Here is a 23,504-nt window from a genome sequence, read left to right on the forward strand (position 1 = left end):
GTCAGGGTATTATATCTTTGTGCAGCCCCAAAAGTTTGTAACGCCGCGAAATTTTGGTCCTAGACCCACCTTTAAATATACCGATATATACCGTCATATCTCGTCTAGCTGAGTCGATCTAGACATGTGTGTCCGTCCGTCCGTCCATTGTAATTTGTAAACACGATACAGGCCACAGTTATGGACCAATCTTCACGAAATTTTGCATGTAGGATGGGTTCTGACCAATGAAGACCCCTTTATTGTTTTTGGTAAAGATCGGTTAATATTTAGAGGATGAAATGGACCAAAAACTTTATTTTTGTCTAATTTTCCGGTAGATCCAGAGGTCGCAATTATGGCCCGAATATGGGGAATAAGAATGACCGTTTTCATAAATATCCCTCAATATTTAGCGGGTCAAATGGACCATGAATTTTGTGTGAAAAATTACAAAATTTGTATTCTATGACGTATATGTTTGCACCTGAAAGACATATACCCGAGAAGTTTATAGTATATCCAAGAGGAGTGGTTGGCCTTTAAATTGATACCAATTATATGGTCGTATGTACTCAGTTGTGGAGGTTACACTTACATTTTTACAGGTGCTTACGTACTGAGATATTATTTAGTAACCCATTACCACACTAGAAGGCGGATATATAGCGCGGATCGGTTTGAAATTTCCATGAGATTCCAGTTGTGGTCAAGGACAACGCCTATAATTTTCGGTAATGATCAGATAATAATTTTGGGATGAAGTGGACCGGAAATATAATTGTTTGTGTTTTTTCGAGTCGATCTATAGGACACAATTAAAAGCCGAAGATCAGAACACAACTCACGGTGAAGGTAATCTGGACAAGTAATTAGAAGGGCTGTACTGAATATTAATAATATTCGGAATATATGTCAGTGTAAGGAAGAGGTGCTGTTGATCTCAAATCGGGCAAGAGGGTGCAAATATCACGAAATATTGCCCAGGATCGGAATAAACATTAGCAGAAAGTTAGAGCTCCGTGGTGGTTGTGTAGGGTATCGTATGGTCGGCCCCGTCCGACTATACAGCTCCGCTCACTGATTTTAAATAATATTTATTCCCTTCACCACACTGTGGTACAGGGTATTATGTATTTGTGCATATGTTTGTAACAGACAAAAGGAAACGTCATAGACCCCAGGTTCCTTTTCATGAAAAGCGATAGAATCACTTTCTGAGTCGATTTATGCATGTCCGTCCGTTCGTCTGTTGGTGTTAAATTGTAAACAAAGTACAGGTCGCATTTATAATCCGGTTTGCATGAAATTTGGTACAGGTCATTGGTTTGGCCCAAGGACGAACGCTATTAAAATTAGGGAAAATCGGTTCAAATTTAGATATAGCTTCCATATATATTTTCTTCGATTATATGTAAAGTGTGCACTAAAGACCAAATGTTTGTACGATTGACATATAATTTTGTTGAAATCGGTTCAGATTAAGATATAGCTCCCATTTGTATGTTCGTTGGAGTTTAGGTAAATGTTGCACCGGTTGACACGAACGTATCAAATTGAGACTAGAATGACGTTATAGCCTTTTTTAAATTGGTGCAGATACAGACACAGTCTTCATATATATTACAAACGGGTATCTGATTGAGATTCAATTTATGCCAATAAAATCGATTTTCAAAATGTGTCCCATTTTACGCAAAGGACTCTAAACTAGCCCGAATGAAATGAAATTTACCATAGGTTCCAGAAACATCACATATTCAAGATTATTCAATTTCATGTCAATGTTCTTTCGAATAGGCGGAGTCTGTTAGGAGACATATGTAGAATATACCCAAACAGTGAAGGGTATCATATAGTCGGCCCAGTCCGATTTTACTACTTTCCTTACTGGTTTTAAGATCCATTAGTGAAGTATTTTTTTGTGCCGCAGATTTATTTATTAGTGGCGGAAATTAAAAACAAATATTTGTCAAGGGCCAAAATCGCAATACATTGTTTAAAAAAAAAAATTTTTTTTCAGGATTCATGCTTATGTATCGACTTAAAATTTTTTTAAAAGATAATTTTTAAGGTTTTTTTCGGTTTTTAGGTATTCTCTAGCCCTCCTGCCTGCTATTATTTTATTCCTCTTATTTATTTATATTTTTTTTTCAATTTAAATTCTTACTAACTACCAAATTTTTACACACATACATACACATTGTGTGTATGTATTTGTTTTTTATTTATTTAATGACATATATAATTTATTATAGTTAGTATTGGTTGGTGGCTTTTGTTCACTTATATAAATACTCATTGTTTTTATTTAGTTTTCATCTTATTATTTTTATTATATATATGTTTAGTAGTTTTTGTTTCGATTTTTCTTTTTTGTTAGTCCGTTGTAAGTATAACACTATAGGTGGTTTACTTGATTTGTGTACTTTTTTTCATTTAAATTTTCTTGCTTTTTCTCAATACGTTGAGCAGTTTTGTCATCTATTTTTTTGCATTTACAATGATTTCAAGTGTTTTAATTTTAAATTATTGGCGATTTTCTTTTCTCAATTTGAATTTATGATGGCAGTTTATTCGATACAACTTTTGTTTTAGTTTTCTATTCTTTTTTTTTTTTTTTTTTTTTTGAAACGATTATGAAATAAATACTTTTTCGATAGTATTCAAATAGATTTTTAAGAAAAGTTTTTTTTTGGTTTAGAGTTTTCGAAGAACATTTGTATTTGTATTTTTTAAAAGCCACATTAATTACATTGACCATTAATATAAGTTTTTCTTTTGTTTTGTTGTTGTTGTTTTCGAATTCAAAAATTGTTAGTTGTCTAAATAGGGCAGTTTTTTGTTTTGTTTTTTTTTTATATAATTTAATTTATTTTTTCTTTGAATACTTTGGTTATTTTTTTAGTTTGAACATTAATTTTTCCAATAATGTGGGGATATTTTATTTCGATTAAATATATTTTTTATTTTTAATACTAATAATTTATTACAATATTTTCTTTTTTTAACTAATAATTATTTTTCAAAAATAAATTTTAATCCATATACTTATACTCATTCATTCGAATTATAATCCAAGAGACAGCTTGCAATATTTGGCAAATACACCTAGGCTATTTTTATAATACCCAACAGTGGAGTGAATTTATATTTTTTTTTATTTCTTTTGTTTGTAGAAAAATTCCAAATAAATTTAATTAAAAAAAATTATTTTGAACCTAAAAAAATCTGATATATTTTGTTTTGAATAAATAAATCCCAACACATTTAATTTTTATTGGGAATTCCAATTAAATTTGTCCTAACAGATCGCATTAAAACATTTTCAATAAAATCCAGGGTGCGCAAAAATTCGCTCACGAATGATTCAAAATACATTCTTTTCGTTTTGTGCTCATTTTAAGAATGAATTTATGGCAGTGGTGGGCATAACAAAATTGAGCATAAATGTGGGTGAGCGTAACTGAGAAATCATCATTAAAAACGACTGACCAAAAGAGAAAAAAAAAAACAGAATTCGTGTTTAACCATCGACACTCAGTTACGGTACCGTGTATGGCCGAACATGCCTGATTTATGGCGATAAATTCTTTACCAAACGAACATTCGCCAAGGAATGTTCGCACACAACAACGTTCGTTCCTTTCGTTTGGTGGTTGAAATTCTTTTTGACATTCTCTCACGAATGAAAACAAATATTCCCGAATTCTCGAACAAACGTTCGTGAAAGAGAACAGCCGTCGATCAGTCTCGTTTCAGCTGTTGATGATCGCTTGTTTTCATGATTTTCATCGTAGCAATGTATTATTGCAGACGAAGTGTTACGAGAGAGCAAGATTTACTCTCATACACTTTGTGTCTGTGTGACCAAACCAGTGGTGGACATAACAAAATTGAGAACTGATAAAAAATTCTAAATTTTTCGGAGAAGAAAATTTTGAAATTTGATATGGATTTGAGTAAAGCAAATGTAATGTCCAAAATTAATAAATGGAAGTAGCTATTTTGTCAAAAACCTAATGGTTTTGGGTGGGTTTCCGACGTTTCTGACGTATGTATTATACGTCGGAAATGTATGTCATTTACGTCACTATTTCTGACGGACCATCTCTGGCCAGGACCAAACAAATGCATATGTATTTGTTGCCGACCGCTGTTCCACACTACAGGGTGTGCAAAAAGAAAATTGTCGGAGAATAAATGAAATGGCTTATTAAAAGAGAATGCAGAGAACGAGTTCATTGATACATGTAAGCAAGAGCACCAGTTCCCATGCTTCCCCAGCATTATTCCACACACATTCTTTCATTGTTTGTGTGTGTGTTTTTATGATATTTTTGTTTGTTGTTGTTGTTTTTAACAGTACTCGCGAGTGCTTGTGCATTCATTGTAACTTTATCATTCGTGATAAATTGAAAACATTCGAATTCTCGCCCGTGAGCATTCGTGAGAAAGAGTGTATTTTAATCATTCTTCGCACCCTGATTAAAAATTAATATTTTATGTTAAAAATCGAAAAAAAAACCCTAATGCATACATAATACTCTGAATTAATCTCCAACATGTTTTCTATCTACTAAATTTTTCGTAGATCTTGTCCTAAAATTTGATTATTTTAAATATTTTGTTACACTGCACCTTACATTTAATATTATTTTTTTTTTAATACTCATTTATTATTTCTTTATAATACTCACACACACACAAGCATAGTTTTCATTAATTTGTATATAATTTTTTAATCGCCTTTTTTCTAAAAGTGTATTACCTAAACGATAGACTAAAAGTTGTTGTAACATTTTCAAGATCGATTTTAAAATGTATTTTCAATATTTATTCTGTTTACTTTATTATTATTATTTTTTTTTCTTAAACGGACTACAAAAAATTAGTAATTTTTTTTTCAAAATCGTGTAGTGTTTTTATTTCATTTCTTAATACTATAAAGAAGACATTGAATAGACTTAAAATGCTAATAACGTATTTGATTTGGTTTTTTTTTTCATTTAATAATTGTAATACACAAAATACTTTTCTATATTATTTTTTTAATATTTTTTTAAGCCTGAGTATTTATTTATTTTTGTTTTTATACATGCCAGGCTTTTACAACAACAGGTCTCTTTGTAGCGTCAAATTTTTCAAGTTTGGTTTTTGTATATCAAACAAAAGAGAGAGAGAGAGGAATATAAAGAGTTATCTCTCTCACTTGAATGCTATATTTTTATTTGATATACAAAAAAAATCGTTTCTTATATTTTTGTTTCCAAAATTAAATTTTTATATTTAACTATTAGTTTTTTATCTCACATTTTTTTTAGAGTTTGCCAATTTCTTGTTTTTTTTTTTTTTGGCACAAACCACAAATTCAGCTTTTTTTAATTCAAAAAATATTTTTTTTTTTTACTTTGAACTAATTTTATAAATTATTTCCCTAAATTTTAATTTTTATCTATTTTTTTTTTCCTTTCATATTTTTTACACATCGAAATTCGTATAGTTTTTAACTGTATATTTATTTATATTGCATTAATTAATATTGATATTAGCCGCCATTCTTTTGTATAAATATATAGAGGACAGTATCGTGTTAGAGAATGAGTTTTTTTATGAGAGAGAGAGAGAGAGGAAGAGAGAGTGATATAAGTTCCTACTCAATCGATTCTTATTTATTTATAATTTCTTTTTTTTTTACTAATCAATTAAAAATTCTTAAGTTTTATTCTGGAATTAAGTTCATTTGTATTCGGTTTTATATTGTTTGGCATGTGTGTGTGTGTGAGTAGGTGTATATGTGTCTACGTTTTGGACCATAGATTCTCAGTTGTCTCTTTCGAAATGCTATATGTGTGAAAGAAAATGCTTCTTAAGATATTGGGGAGAGTGTATACATATTCCATAGAAAATGTTTAAGATTCATTGTTGCTAGAAAATGTAGCTATTTTCATGACCCGTTGAAATAGTGAGCTGATATGTGACGCGAGATCAACCATGAGAACTGTAAAAAATGGGTTGAGGTGTCGTGTTTAGGTTGCCCACACTTGGAAACCATCCCCCTACTATGAAAAAGCAAAGAAAACCAAACCCCCCTGATGTTGATGACCCCCCGCAAACGTATAAAGGACCATAATCTGCGAATCGGCACTTGGAATGTGCGCACGTTGTACAGAACAGGCGCAGTGTTCGCTTTGGTGGATGTACTCAAGAAGTACAAAGCCGATATTCACCAATAAGAACTATAAAAATGGGTTGAGGCGTCGGGTTTAGATTGCAATCATTCCCCTACTATGAAAAAGCAAAGAAAAAGAAAACCAAACCCCCTCAATGTTGACGACCTCCGCAAACGTATAAAGGACCACGATCTGCACTTGGAATGTGCGTACGTTGTAAGTTTCCGCTTTGGTGGATTTACTCAAGAAGTACAAAGCCGATATTCACCCATAAGAACTAAAAAAAAAATGGGTTGAGGCGTCGGGTTTAGATTGCCCACACTCAGAAACCATCCCCCTACTATGAAAAATCAAAGCAAACCAAAAACCAAACCCCCCTAATTTTGACTACCCCCCGCAAACGTATAACGGACCACGATAGGCGAATCTGCACTTGGAATGTGCGTACGTTGTACAGAACAGGCGCAGTTTCCGCTTTGGTTGATTTACTCAAGAAGTACAAAGCCGATATTATTGCCTTACAGGAAATGCGATGGAAAGGGACTGGCGTAAGTAAATCAGACGATTACGCACTATATTATAGCTGCCATGAAACGAGACATGAATTTGGCTGCGGATTTATGATTAACAGGAGAATAAAAGACCCCGTTTCCAGATTCATTTCAGTAGATGAGCGAATTGCTATAATACGTGTAAAAGCCAAGTTCTTCTACACAAGTTTCTTTTGCGACCATGCTCCAACGGAAGACAAAGATGGACAGACCAAAGACATATTTTACGAGCGCCTAGAATAGAGCTGAGCAAAAAGAAAATGCTCGGAGGAGAAATGAGAAACCGCCATATGAAATGACTTACTAAAAGAGAACACAGAGAACGAGTTCATTGATACATGTAAACAAGGGCACCAGTTCCCATGCTTGCCCAGCATTAGCCTAGAAACAGCATATGACCGCTGCCCTGGCCATGACATTAACAGTTCTGCTAGGAAATTTTAATGCAAAAATCGAAAGGTAAATTTTCCACCGTCGGAATATTCAGCCTCCATGAAAAAATATCCGACAACGGCATAAGGTTGATTGGCTTCGCGGCAGCAAAAACCATGGTAGTTATCAGCATCAGATTCAAGCATCTCGGTATACACAAGGCCACCTTGATTTCTCCTGCTTGCCCAGCATTAGCCTAGAAACAGTATATGACCGCTGCCCTGGTCATGACATTAAAATTCTGCTACGAGATTTTAATGCAAAAATCGGAAGGGAAAATTTTCACCGTCGGAATATTCAGCCTCCATGAAAAAATATCCGACAACGGCATGAGGTTGATCGGTTTTGCGGCAGCAAAAACCATGGTAGTTATCAGCATCAGATTCAAGTATCTCGATATACACAAGGCCACCTGGATTTCTCCTGCTTGCCCAGCATTAGCCTAGAAACAGCATATGACCGCTGCCCTGGCCATGACATTAACAATTCTGCTAGGAAATTTTAATGCAAAAATCGGAAGGGAAAATTTTCACCGTCGGAATATTCAGCCTCCATGAAGAAACATCCGACAACGGCATGAGGTTGATTGACTTCGCAGCAGCAAAAAACATGGTAGTTATCAGCATCAGATTCAAGCATCTCGGTATACACAAGGCCACCTGGATTTCTCCAGATCAAACAACGAGAAATCAAATGGATCATGTTGTGATAGACGAAAGGCATTCATCCAGTATATTAGACGTTCGATCCATCCGAGGAACGAACATCGATTCGGACCATTACCTTGTAGCAGCCAAGGTTCGCACTCAAGCACCTCGATATACACAAGGCCACCTGGATTTCTCCTGATCAAACAATGAGAAATCAAATTGATCATGTTGTGATAGACGGAAGGCATTCATCTCGTGTATTAGACGTTCGATCGATCCGAGGAGCGAACATCGATTCGGACCATTACCTTGTTGCAGCCAAGGTTCGCACGCGTCTTAATGTAGCAGCAAAGATGCGATCTAACACAAGACGGAAACTCGATGTCGAAAAGCTGCAAACACAACAGGTAGCAAAGGCCTACTTCGCTCAACTTACACACATGCTTGGCGAAAGCACTTCTTGTCTCGATAATAGTATAGAAGCACAATGGCAAAGAATTGCCCACTTCCTACAAACTGCAGCAAAAGCAAACACTTGGATACCAAAAACCAAGATCAAGAAATCCATGGAACGATCACACAGTAGCAACACGTAATGCGATGGAGAACTATGGGTAGAAAAGGAGAGATGAGAAACGTATTTTCAGAAAAAAAGAAGAAAGAACAAGAAAAACGTGAGCGTGATCAAATCGAGATGTACAGGAGTCAGAATGAAGTCCGAGAATTTTACCAAGGAGTAAAATTCCAAACCGAAGGCTTTGGTGCTGGTACATCTTCCTGTAAAGATGAAGAAGGAAACCTGGTGACAGATACAGGAGGAGCATTATGAAAAGCTTCTGGTATCAAATAGTGGTGGCCACGAATATATTCCAGAACCAATAATAGATGCTGAAGAGTAATAAAGCAGCAGGAGCCGATGGGTTACCAGCCGAACTATTCAAGACTGGTGGCCAGATGCTGGTCAGAAGCATGCACCAGCTGATTAGTACAATTTGGCTAAAGGAATGCATGCCTAATGATTGAAACCTCAGACGATATGTGCCAACTATAGAGGAATTTGTCTTCTTCCCATCGCATATAAAGTGCTATCCAGTGTGCTGTGAGAACGACTGAGGCCAATGGTCAATGCATTGTCCAGATTTTCACTCTGCGCCAAATCCTCACGAAAAACACATCGATAAATTCCACCTATTCGCCGACGTTTTCACGACAGAGGGGTCTACGATCCGAAACGACCCGAGGTCATATTCGGCCAACGTCTGTCACCTCAGCTCATTTTGTAAAAGCAATAGGGCTGCTACAACAACAACAACCTATTCGCCGACTATAAAGCGGCATTCGGCAGCCCTATCCGTTCACAGGTATTAAACGCCATGTCTGCGTTCGGCATTCCTGCAAAATGAATACGGCTATTCAGGATAACTTTAAGTGGCACAAGGTCAGCTGTTAAAGTCGGAAAAGACCTATCGGAGCCCTTTAATATCGAACGAGGATTCAGACAAGGTGACAGTTTGTCGTGTGAAAAGGTTATACGAGACGCGAAGGCGAACAGAAATGACACGATGTACACCAAACAAAACATGTCCTCGCCTACGCCGATGACATTGATATAATGAGTCAGACATTGCGAGCGGTAACATCCACCTTTGAACAAATTGAGAAGAAGTCTGCCAAAGTGGGGCTGGCAGTAAACGGTATCAACGCGCAAGATGTCCAGTAGACTCGGACCATCTGTGGAACTTGAGAACTACAACTTCGAGATGGTAAAAGATTTTATATACATTGATACCACCATAAATAAAACGAATGACATCTGTTTTGAAAATCGGAGAGGGATTGTGATGGCCAACAGATGCTACTATGGTCTCCCGCCTGAGGAAACTCACATTTTACAGGACGCTGATACTACCCGTGCTGTTATATGGATCTGAAGTATTGGTACTTTGCGCAAGCAGATGAGGCAGCTCTTGGGGTGTTTGAGAAAAAACTTCTCCGAAAGACCTACGGGCCGATCTGCGTCGAATGAACCACTAGCTTTAGAATCTATACGCGGACATCGACATAGTCAGTCGTATTGTGCTAGGCAAATCGTCATAAAAATCTAGCAACAATGTTTGGAATAGAAAATTTTTTATTTAGAATCCCTTTCAAAAAATATTTTTCTTCTGTAGAATTTATAATTTTCGAAATTTCCCCTAAATTGTATCTTCTTTCATTTTCTCCCCACTTTACAAACCACCCTGCAAATTCCTTTTAGCAAATTCATACACCCCGCACTGGCCAACATTTATATGCCCCATACCACTACTGCTACTAGGTGGTCCGGCACCCTGTTGCTTATCACCCTGCAATTGGGTTTGTGAAATATTCCAAACCACTTCCAAACCCTCTATGACACGACCAAATATAGCACTAAATGGTCTCACCTTCAGAATAATACGAAATTGTGAACCCACCAAACATTGAGAGTCGTAAATCTTTTTAGCACGACGCATACCCACAGCCCCTATGAAGGGGGGTATTTTCGTATCATCTGGTACAAATTGTGGTTCATCATATATCGAACGGCTACCGTATCCATTATTTTGATCTATATCTCCTGTGATAATGCTTTGATTCGGATAACATTTGAAAACTTTACAACCCCTATAGCCCACACCCTTTTCATGGGTACATAGGGCATGGAAATTGTAGGCCATTTTGGGGGCATAACTGGCATAGACTTTGATAAGGACCCGTCCGAGAAATTCACCATTCCGTTCAAAATCGAAATAATAAATGTGATTATTGTCATTACTGATCGGATTGAGCAGAAGCAGATCTATGCATTTCCCGACCTCTTCGAGTTGTTTGTATTGCGAAACCGTCAAGGGGCCATTGAAGAGATCAAATGAATCTTGAGACCCATGGCAATCAAAGGATTTGCTGGAACTACAATTGCTATTGGCAATTTCCGCATAGGTTTTACGTTTGATTTGTAACGTATCGTAGGCGGCGGAACTGGTCGTAGAGGTACCTCCCTGATGATAGTTATTGGATGTAATGCCATTTTGTTGTTGTTGATGATGTTGATAACTACCCACTGCCGATGACCCTGACGAGGAGGACAATGATGATTGCGACGTCCCCGATGATGTGGAGGATTTTTGATTTTGTTGGGTCTTGAAATTCGCTATTATCTGCTGCTGATACTGTTGATATCTCCACAGCTGATTTTCGAAAAATTGTTGTTTTTGTTTGGAGTAACGCAAATACAAATGGAATACACAGTAGTTGGTCAGGTGCAGCATCGGATTACTGGGCATTTGACCGCCATTATCTCCCCCCGACGCCGATCGCAAATCCTGTTTTTGCAAAATCTGCTGCATGGTGGGGAAATCCAACAACCTCTCATTGCTGCTGATCAGTTCACTGATCTGATATTGCCTCAACATTTCCTTGTGTTTCACATAGAATTTCTGTTTCTCCTCCGCCACGGCATTGCTTAGCTTGACATAATCCCGGGGACTACAATCGGGCATTAGTTCCATATGGATTTGTAACATTTTCAATGTTTCACGCATCCCCTCCATCGCCTGGCTGTGGCATGGATTATTGATCTCCTGTTCCAGGTGACTTTTCAGGGTACAACAGGATTCCAGCAGACCCAACAGGAATTCCCTTTGGATTCTCTGCAGTTGTTCCATGTCACCCAGGGAACCTTGCAGCTTGCCAATATCCTGTTGGATGCGATTTTGATATGCCTCCTTGGCCTCTTGGAGATTTTGTATCATATGGTCCTGGTGGTCGGGACCCGAGTTACAGCCACGGCAAAGGCTGGCGTTGCAGCTGGCACACCACAAAATATTCGGCATGCCATGGAGAATGCAGTTCTCACCCGGCAACATGGGTCCCAAAGCATTATCTCCGTTTCCTCCCCCACCACCTCGATGCTGATTTGGAAAATTATGCAAGTGGCCATTATTGGGATTAAAAGTATTGTTGGAGTTGTTGTTGTTGTTGTGATTACTACCATTACTACAAATACTGTTATTGTTGCTGTTGTTGCTATTGTTGTAAAATAAACTACAACCTATTGAATTATCGGATGTTATCGATGCCGAACGTGTCGACAATTGGGTTTCGATTTCGGCATTGTTGTTGTTGTTGTTGGTGATGTTGTTGTGGTTGTTGTGTGTGGCGGCAGCGCTATTTGGCAATATTTCCAAAGTCTTATTTAGGCCATCAATATCAATGGTCTGCTGGCAGTTGGCACAATCGAAATGGGCAAAATCATCCGATTTACCGATCATATCCTCCAGACAGGATAGACAGAACCAATGTTTGCATGGCAATGATTTTGGCACGGAATTATTAAAGTTAAATGGTAAATGGCAACCGCTGCAATTGATAATAAAGTTGTTGTTGTTTTGGTTGTTGTTGTTATTTGTGTTTATTGTTGTAATTGTGGTGGCGGTGGTTATGGGCATTGTTGTTGTTGCAGTTTTATGTGTCGCCACAGCCATATTGGATCTGTAAAGAGGAAAAAAGCAGAGTGGGAAGAAAATATTAAAATTAGTTTAAAGGATCTGTAATGTTTTTTATCTTGAGGCCTTCTATCGGCTATATAATGTAACTGAAGAACTTCAGCGATCATCTATAGGGGCAAAGGAAGAACTTAGGAGGCCATTATGGTCAATGAAATACCTACAGAGGTATGTCCTGTGGTCAGTAAGACCTACAATCACGTATATTCTTAAATGAGGATTCACGTTGGACTTCTTCTTCGGTTAATAGAGAACCTTCGGAGATCTAATTAGGCCAACCTAAGGACTTCGGGGATCTTTTAGACACATTAAATGCCTAGAATATCGTCTATGGCCAATGTATGGTATTCAGAGGATTTCTTTGGTCAACAGAAGCACCCAGAGGTCTTTCAAGGTTCATAGAATGACTTTTGCCACCAGTAGAAGATCTTCAAGGCTCCTACATCGCCAATATAAAAGTTTCACAGGTCTTCTACAGTCAAAAGAAGACTTGTAAAAATCCTCTAGGACAATCCAAGGCCTTTAGAGGTATTCTGGGATCTTAAGACAAATAAAATACCCATTATACATCAAAAGACATCTTCGTTGGTTAATAGAGAACCTTCAGAGATCTAATTTGGTCAATATAAGGACTCCGGAGGTCTTCCAGCTCTAATATAAAACTTTTAGACAAATAAAATGTCTAGAATATCTCCTGTGGCCAATGGAAGATATTCAGAGATATTTTGTGGTCACCAGAAGTGACAGGATTTCTCCCAGGATCATTATATCTTCCGAACAGTTGCCTATATAAAACCTTCACAGGTCAACCTTCAAAAGGAAATATTCCGATGTCTTCTAGGGATAAGCGAAAGTCTTCTGAGATCTTGGGACAAATAATATGCCCCTTATACCTTATTCGGCCAATATATGACCTTCAGATGCATTTTATTGTCAATGAAAACCCGTCAAAGCTCTTCATAGTCTATTGAAAACTTGCAGATGTTTTAGTTAGTTAGTAACAAGTTTTTCCACTATAATACATTCAAAGATCTCCTATGGTCTTCAGAGGGATTCTAATGAGATCAGAAAGTCGTCAGAGGTATTCTTTGAACAATGAAAGGTATTTTACGATCAAAGAAGTCATTCAGATGGTCAATAGAAGATCTTCAGAAGACTTCTAGAAAAACTAATGATCCAGAGAATATCTAAAAACACTTATTCGACCAATAGAATACATTAAGAGGTCTCTATAGACAATATAAGGCCTTCAGAGGGTTTCGACGGTCATATATCTCCTTTGGTTAATAAAAGGTCATCAGAAATCTTCCATGATTAATATAAATCTTCAGAGGTCTTCAAATTACGACAGAAGGTCGTAAAAGGTCTAGAGGACCTTGAGATGTCTTTTGGAAAATAGCCTTTCAGCGGTCTCAATGTTCAATGGAAGACCTTCAAATATGTTCTACGGCCAATATAAAGAACACCTTCAGAGATCTTTATGATTAATAGAAGTTTTCAGAGGTCTTGCATGCGCATCAGAAGGTAGTCAGAGGTATGCTTTAACCAGTGAAAGGTATCTCACTATCAACGGAGTCATTCAGATGGTCAATAGAAGATGTTCAGAGAACTTCTAGAAAAGCATATACTCTACAGAATACCTAGAAACACCACTACAACCAATGGGAAACGATCAGAAGTCAATGGAAGAGGTTCGAAGATTTTCTACGGCCAATAGAAAACATTCAAAGATCTTCTTTGATGAATAAAAGGACATCACAGGTCTTCTATTATAACTAGACGTTTTATAATAGCAACAGAAGGTCGTCGGAGATAAAACATTCAGAGGTCTCTATAGACAATGAAAGTCATTCACAGGTTTTATACGGCCAATAGTTTACCTGCAGAGATCCGTTTTGGTCACTAAAAGGTCGTCGGAGTATTTCTATGATTAATAGAGGTCTTTGGAGGACTTTCAATACCTAGAAACACTTCTTCGACCCATAGAAAATATTAAAAGGTCTCCATAGGCAATAGAAGGTTTTCACAGATTTTCTACGACCAATAAAATACCTTCAAAGGTATCCTTTGGTCAACAAACTACAGAGCTCTTCTATGACCAATGAAAAACTTCCAAAGGTTCTTCAGATGCTTATAACTTAGAGAATACCTAGAAGGCACACTACAACCAAAAGAAAACATTCGAAGGTCTCTATCGACAATAGAAGGCTTTCACAGGTTTTCTTAGGCCAATAGAATACCTTCAGAGAAATTCTTTGATCATTAGAAGTTCTTCGGAGGACTTCTATGATTAAGAGAAGTCCTCAGAAATCTGGGGAGCTCGATGGCTGCCAAAGGTCTTCAATGGCCAAAGGACTTTTTAATAGTATATCTTGCGATCTATTCTATTATTACTAGAAGTCTGCTGTGGGAATTCGATGGTCACCAAAAGTCTTATATGGTCAATGAAAAGCCACCGGAGGTCTTCTTAGAGATTAATTTAAGACCTATTTTTGGGTCTTCTATGATCCAATCAAAACATTCGCATTTTTAATGGAAGACCTTCAGATGTGTCTGATTTTGTGAGGTCTCATTTTCAATGGTTAATATTGCTTTTCTATGGTGAATAAATCACATTCGGAATTTATATATATTTAACAGCAGGCTTCAGAGGTCATATATAGTCACTTGAAAGCCTTTAAAGGATTTATTTATGTGACTATACAATATCTTCGGAGGACTTATTCCGTCAACCGAAAGCTTTTAGATACCTTCTAACTAGACAAATTTATATTAAGACCTCCAAAATGCTTCCATTATAAACATAAGTTCTTCCCGGGCTATTCTAGAAGTCTTTTATGAATGCCGCTAAGTCAAATAAAATATTTAGAATTCCTTGCGTGGTATTTCAGAGGTATTCTATGGTTATTTGAAGGCATTCAGATATCTAAAATACTTTCTATGGACCACAGAAGTCCTTCAAATATCTTAATTGATCAATATATGGTCTTCGGAGATCGTCTATAAAATGCCTTCAATTTTTCCTCTACACAAATATTTTATTCGCAACATTTTATGTACGATTACCTATTTTTATAGGAATTATTTTTATTTTTTTTTTTTCGAAAAAATTTCATCCGCAACGTTTTCTATATGATAAGCAGCATTTATCGTATATCTTCAAAATCTTCTATGAGAAAATACTTTATCCGCAGCATTTTTTTAATGAAAATATTTTTTTTTTGCAACATTTGACATAAGGACATTTTTTATCTGCAAAATCTTTCGCATTATTTTATATATACACCCTCCATCGGCATCATTTTCTATACGATAGTATTTTATCCGTATCATTTTCGATACGAACATTTTAAACACGTAACATTTTCATATGATTTTTTTTCGGAAATAATTTTGCACGCAACACTTTGTCTTTCAAAATTAATTATTGGAAGCATTCATGATCCCGAAGATCCTCTATACGAAAAATGTGATTCGAAACATTTACTATTTTATCCTCAACAACAAAAAAATTATCCATTTTTTTTCAAAAATTAAACAAATTTGCCCCTTCAAATTTTCTATATAAAATTGTTTTTTTTTATTTCGATTTAAATAATTTTGCATTGAAAATATTTTCATATGAAAAAAAAATAATAATTATGAAGGTTCTTTCGCCTCCCTGATGGCCTCTGTAGCTTAGTGTTTTAAGTTTAACCGCCAAAACTGCATTAGTATATATAAATGCACACACATTCACACTCAATCCCACTTATATAGACGGCTTTAAATAGAATGCAATTTGTTGAAAGCAAAAACAAAACAAACCAAATGAATAAAAAAAAAACACCTGTATGCTGCAACAATGTGCGGTTTTACTACAGAAATCTCACATTTTTTGCTGGTGTTGTTGTGGTGCAGAACAAAACAAAAAAACACGAATAAACAGGATGTCATTCACAAAATCCATAGAAACGTTATTCCGCTCTCACGCATTCTTTACTGTTTGAACTTTCCACACAGAGAGAGTGAGAGAGAAAGTGAGTAATGTGCTACTAATGTAAGCGTGGTTTTATATTTACCGGGATCGGGATCGGTGTTGAGAGTTTCTCTCTCTTGAGAGAGTAATAGAGTTGCGCTATTTTTAATTTTATAACAAGCGTACTTTTTGTTCACAAAAGGTACGAATTGACATAAACGTACCAAAACAAAAATTAGATTTTTTTTATTATTCGTGAATACATTCATAACATATATTATTTATGCAAATAACAGGTATAAATATTGGCCAATATTTCTCGATAATTATGATTTATTATCATTTGAAGTAGAATTTTAGGTACCCTTTCGTACTTTTTTGTTCTTGCCTGTGGTAATGTTTCCCAACACAATTCACAATTTACCACTGAGAGAGAGAGAAACTCTCAACACCGATCCCGATCCCGACAAATATAAAACCACGCTAAACATTACTGTTTTTGTTTTGTCACTCTCACACTCTCAGAGACCTAGTTATTACTGATGATATGAATAGTGAGAGTGGGAGAGAGAACATTGGCCTTGATATTGAATCCTTACTGGCAATGAGAAAAATTCTTTGTTTTTGTTGCATTTGACGTTTAAATGCGAGAATCACCAATTGAGGGTATGTCCCTGTGTGTGTGTGTGTGTGCGTGTGTAAGTCGGCCTGTATATTTTGTACAACCTTCACCTTGAAACATACAGTTAATCATCTTGGCCATTTCCTTTATGAAAAGAGCAGAAAGAGGAGGAGGAGGATGATGAGAACAATTTACATCATCATCAGCCTCGTCAAATTTGCCGACTTGCCACCTATACGATATTTATCTAGCGACCCCAAGTTCTTTTGTTGTTGTTATCCGGATGTTGAGGTTTTTTTTCTTCCTTTTTTTCTTCACACGTAATAAGAGATGTAATGGAGGAATAAAAAACGAAAAGAAATGATTGCAAATGAAGGTGAAACTATAAAATGATAGAATTGAATAAGGCAAATTACCATTGACGATTGAGCAAACAAACGCCTTACATAAACACTCACACACACACACACCCACACAAACGCACAATGCCTCTTTTGCATAAAAATGGGTGTATGTCCTTACTGATTTACTACTATTCTGTGTTTGTATGTTTGAGTATTGTGTACATGTATTTGAAATCTCTTCAATGCAACAATAAAAGGCAACGTTTCACATTTCGCCAAAGTGAAGGAAGCAGGACCTTGAATACCAAAATTGATAGAAGAAGAAGAAAATACGGGAAAAAAATAAACAAATAAATGCAAATTAAATTAAGGATGCGTTTTGTTTTCAAGTTCATGTCATAGGGTGGAACGAAAAATTTTAGGTTTTCTTATAGAATTTTTTAAAGAAGAAATAAAATAATTTAATGTAGTTTTTAAGTTAACATTTAAAAAGTGAAAAATTAAAAAAATAAAGTGTATTTTCTCAGCAATGGGGCGTATGAATGTTGACAACACTTATACGCACTATTGTACCTAGAGAATTATTTGAAATAATCCAGATGTTATGTCAGTCAGTCAGTACCTCAAAAAATAATTTCTAATAAATCCGCGTCTTGTCAGTAGCTCAAAAAATATTTTGACGATCTATCAGTACCTCAAAAAAAAAGGCCTCGAAATTTTTTCACGACTTATCAGTACCTCTTAATTATTTTCTTGTCATAAGGCCTTGTCAGGTCCTTATGACGACTTCAGTAATATCTTCTATAAAACCAACGCCTTTTGAGAACTTCAAAAATACTGTTTAATAAATCCACGGATTTTAAGTAGCTCAAAAAATATGTTGTTCATAAATCTCAGTAGCCCAAAAAATATGGTTTTAATAAATAAATCCACGTCTTGCGAGGACCACAAAAAATATTAAAAAAAAATCCACGTTTTGCGAGGACCACAAAAAATATTTAAAAAAAATCCACGTCTTGCGAGGACCACAAAAAATATTTAAAAAAAAATCCACGTCTTGCGAGGACCACAAAAAATATTTAAAAAAAATCCACGTCTTGCGAGGACCACAAAAAATATTTAAAAAAAATCCACACCGTGTAAGGACCTCAAAAATATTCTTAATAGATGTACACCGTGTAAGGACCTCACAAAATATTTTCCTTAATAAATCCACGCCTTGTGAGGACCTCACAAAATATTTTCCTTAATAAATCCACTCCTTGTGAGGACCTCATAAAATATTTTTTAATGAATCCACGCCTTGTGAGGACATCATAAAATATTTTTTAATAAATCCACGGCTTGTGAGGACCTCATAAAATATTTTTTAATAAATCCACGCCTTGTGAGGACCTCACAAAACATTTTCCTTAATAAATCAACGCCTTGTGAGGACCTCACAAAACATTTTCCTGAATAAATCCACGTACAGTGAGGACCTCACAAAATATTTTTTAATAAATCCACGCCTTGAGGGCCACCAAAATGTTTTTTTTTATACCCTTCACCACACTGTGGTACAGGCTATTATGTCTTTGTGCATATGTTTGTAACAGGCAAAAGGAAACAAGATAGACAGATGGTTCCTTTTGAGAATATGCATAGAATCATTTTCTGAGTCGATTTATTCATGTCCGTCTGTCCATCCGTCCATGTATATTTGTGGACTAAGACAGGTCGCATTTATGATCCGATTTGGATGAAATTTGGCATAGGTCACTTATTTGGCCCAAGGACGAACCCTATTGAAATTGGAAAAAATCGGTTCAGATTTAGATATAGCTCCCATATATATTTTCGTCCGATTTTAGGTAAATGAAGCACCAAAGTCCCTATATGTCGTTCGATTAACACGAAATTTGGCATAGTGTACTGAATTAGGTCGAGAATGATGTGTGCTAAGTTTCGTAAAAATCGATTCAGATTTAGATATAGCTCCCGTATATAATTATATCCGATTTTATGTAAATGGTGGACCAAAGTCCCTATATATCTTTCGATTTGCACGAAATTTGGCATAGTGTACTGAATTAGGTCGAGAATGATGTGTTCTAAGTTTCGTAAAAATCGATTCCGATTTAGATATAGCTACCGTATATAATTATATCCGATTTTATGTAAATGGTGGACCAAAGTCCCTATATATCTTTCGATTTCCACGAAATTTGGCATAGGGTACTACATTGAGTCTTGAATGATGTGTGTCAAGTTTCGAAAAGATCGGTTCAGATTTAGATATAGAATATGTCCAAAGTGGTGAAGGGTATCATATAAGTTCCGTTCCAAAACCTAAAATAATCTACTAATTTTACAAGTTTTGAAACGTTTTACTCGGAAATCGTTTCTGAACCCACAAAACTGGTAAAACATTGAATCAAATTTAAGAGAGCACAAAACAAAATGGCGTTCTCTAAAAAAAACTTTTTACTCGAGAAATTTGGCCGAGTAAAAATGGTAAACAGGAATGCCAACGTCTGATTGGTTGTTATGTTGATTTTGAAGTATTGCCATCTAATTTTGGCATATTTACTAGATTTGCGTTCCCGTACTTTTGAAATAATTTTGTACTCTGAGAGCGATTTTGAAATGTTTCCCTTTTACTAGCTTTACTATTAAAAAGGTACTGGAACGGAACAATAGTCGGCCCAGCCTTGTCACCCTTTAATTATGTGACGTATACGTGCTGTCAGCATTCATACGCCCCCTTGTCTACGTCTTATTGTGGTCCAGAAAAACAATATTCATTAAAAATATGTGCTTTTCTGATGATCGGTAAAGTCCACGCGTTGCGGTAGCACAGAAAAATAATAATCTTACTCCACATTACCTCAGTACCTCTACTTCATTTAAAGTTTAAAAATTACACCAGTCAATAGGTCTCAAAAAATATATTTATGGAATCCACCAAACGGGCTTGATTCCAAAATTATTTTATTTGTGACACCATGGTGTATACGTTCTGGCAGTATTAATACGCCACGCCTAATCTAAGACTTATTGTGGCTCGGAAAAAATAATTATTACAAGTTTTTGTTTTAGTGACGCTTCTACGAAAAAATATTATTTAAAAATCCTCACCTTGTAGTAGATCAGAAAAAATATATTTTTTTCACATCTACACCTGTAACTCCAAAAATATTTTTAAATAAATCTAAACCTTTCAGTATATGAAAAAAGTATTTTTAATAAATTCGTTCCTTGTCAATATCTGAAAAATATTTTTAAACTAAACCTCACCTGTCAATACCTTAAAAGATCATTTTTTAAATCTATGCCTTATCAATACGACAATAAATCCCCGCCTTGTCGGTATTTAAAAAAAATATTTTCTAATAAATCCATGCCTTGTCAGAACGTTTAAAATATATTTTTTTATAAAAATAGGCCTTGTCAGTAACTCAAGAAATAATTTATAATAAATTCAAGTCTCTTAAAGGTCTTCAAAAATATTTCTTAAAAGTGTTTTATGGGTCTCAAAAAAAAAATCGATGTATTACTGTATACACGCCTTATTGTGACTATGCGAAATATTATTTAAATCGTACAAGGGCTTTCCTCTCCTTTGTGACGCCGTGGCGTATACGTGCTGTCAGCATTCATACGCTCCCCATACACAAAATCTTATTTGAAAGAAATCATTACTTTTCAATTTTTTAAGTTTATTTTTTTGTTGCTTTTTAGTTTCTTTTTCATTTAAGCTTATTTCTCCAAAGACAGATTCTTTCCCTTGACATTGTCCTTCTTGGAAATAGTTTTACTTCATGACCATCTGTGTGACATTGACACACATCTCATGTTGTTATAGATATAATGAAGAAGAAAACAATAACACTTGTTCTGATTTTTTTTAATAATTTATTAAAGGACATTTATTTATAAATATCTCCCAGCCCCCTGAAGGTTTATTTTGCAAACAAATTTAAGGTCACACCAACACCCTGAAACTCTATTAATTTTTTTCACCATTGTTTGCTCTCTCTCACTCTAATTTACTCTCACTTTTGTTTGAGGACTTGACCAAGTTAAAATTGTACACAACAACAGCAATACAATTTTTTTTTTGAGGTCGTTTAATAACCTTAAACCTTAGCCTTAACCTAAACCTTGAAATGAAAGTGGGAAAAACTACTACAACACGGATGTAACGTCCTTCTCCGGATGATAATAGCCTTCAGATTTACTCGGATATACATAAGTGCATGTTATATATGTATGTGTATGTTTTTTTGGGGAAGCAATACAAAAATATAACAGAAATGCATTTTTTGGGGATATTTTTTGAAGGCTATTTTTGATTGCATTAGCCAAGGAAAATTTTCCAGGATACAATACAGTGAAACCATATCTCACATATCCTCAGCCACATATGGATGGTTGACAATTTCTAGCAGATCTTTGAGAGGAGATTTTACTGTAAATGCAGTTGGGGTTTTTTTCTGACCAATGGGTGGGAGATGGTGGAAAAGATGCAAATTTTTTCGGATTTCTGAGAATTCCATATTTACCTTATGGTGGCTCACATATTGATGGCGATGATGAATGGACCACTCGAATAGATATGCGATGATTGCATGAATGGCTATTGTGGGAATATGAAGGATATTTATGGTGATAGCCTTGGGCTGTTGGGGTGGATGATATGGTTACTTACTCTATTTGATTTCGGTGTGTCCTTTTTATGTTTTTGTTGTTGTTGTTAAATCACAGCTCAACTATGGTATGTACATATATTTAGTAGGCAGGAGTTGTACCAAAGGATATACCAAAAATTCCAAGAAAAAAAAACTATTTTTCTAATAAACCAAAATTCCGATACGTAGATTTTTTTGTAACAAAAAAAAAAAAAAATATTTTCTTTAAACAATTTTTCGATACGTAGATATTTTTAGGAAAAATAAATATTTTCTTTAAACAATTTTTCGATACGTAGATATTGTAACGAAAAAAATGTATTTTTTTCCTTTTTTAATTAATTTTTTTCTTTCGAAATGTTTTTATTATTCGTTTGAAATGTTAATTTTTTCTCTTTAAAATTTCAATTTCGTTTCCGTAATATTTGTGTTTTTTTTTATAAAACTTTCATATTATTTTCTCTTTATGTGTGCAACAGCTTCTTTTCTTAACCAAACTCACAAAGAAATGCTGGCATATTTCTATTCAATACTCATTTATTCTTCCGTTTTTTTTCTGTTATCCTAAATTTTTGCGAACATTTTCTTTATTTTTTCACCATGGCAACATTGTTTAGGAACTTGTATTTTTGTATTTTTTATATTTTATTAATTTATTTTCTTTAAATAAAAATCATTTTTTTTCCAAGAATTTTAAATATTTTTTTGGATTTCTTTTAGGGCTATTTTTATTAAATAAATCGTTCGTTTTGTTTTCTATATTTTCCGTTTAATCGTATTCTCTAAACCGCTTCCTTAGAGTACCACTTTGCAAGTGTTTGTCATTGCATTTTGCAAAAATGCACAAAGTAATGCTACTGCTGTTGCTGCTGCCGTCTGTTGACCGTTATAGTGTGTTTTCTGCATGTGTAAACATGCAGGAGAAAGCCTAACACAATGCATCACTAGCTCTCTGAAATATCCTATTCAACTCCCCCTTTAATTCTCTCTCTTACTCACCCACAACTATACTTCCGCTTTCTCTCTCTCTCGCTTACACACACACAAAGTATTTAAATAATTTCAAGTTCATGTACTTTGAATGATGAACAACACAGTAACCACAATACAAACACTTTCGCTCGCTCTCTCTCTCTCTCTCCTGATATGCAAACACACTCGTACATGTTTCCATGGCCAAGGTCAGTGTTGTCGTTCAAAGATTTAAAGAGATTTACCTTGATGGCCGACCAAAAACAAAACAAGAAGGAATAATAACGCATTCAATGAGACTAGGAGATAACATTAAAACATAACATAACATTAAAATTAGGTTACATTGATAAACAAAAAAAAAAAAAACGACCAAAGTACCCAGAAAAAATATACGACCAAAAATAATAAAGTCCTAATTGACTATAGAAAAACTCCAATAAACAATTCCTATAAATTAAAAAAATCGATCAAATTTCTAAAATAATTTCTACTAAAAAAGGACCGAAAATCCCACAATTAAAATCTTCAAAAAATATGCCCAACAAGTTAACATAAAACGACCAAAAAAATTTTTAATACCTACCAACTTACAAAAAAAAAAAATGAACAACAAAATATGCT

The 23,504-nt window shown here is 35.1% G+C and overlaps 2 protein-coding genes across 3 annotated transcripts in view; one reads left to right on the top strand and one right to left on the bottom strand.

Moving 5' to 3' along the window:
* LOC133321257 (nuclear protein localization protein 4 homolog) overlaps positions 1–23,504 on the top strand; it is a 41,939-nt gene that overhangs the window by 13,316 nt on the left and 5,119 nt on the right. The gene's annotated exons all lie outside the window — the stretch shown is intronic.
* LOC133321256 (myb-like protein P) lies at positions 10,014–12,194 on the bottom strand (the record flags this gene model as incomplete). Its single annotated transcript, XM_061530351.1, has 1 exon — positions 10,014–12,194. A coding segment is annotated over one exon (2,181 nt), but the record flags the coding sequence as incomplete, so codon positions are not given.

The sequence above is a fragment of the Musca vetustissima genome, unplaced genomic scaffold (genome assembly GCF_032173495.1).
Source record: "Musca vetustissima isolate MV318-11 ecotype Yass unplaced genomic scaffold, APGP_CSIRO_Mvet_v1 utg23670, whole genome shotgun sequence".
Taxonomy (NCBI): domain Eukaryota; kingdom Metazoa; phylum Arthropoda; class Insecta; order Diptera; family Muscidae; genus Musca; species Musca vetustissima.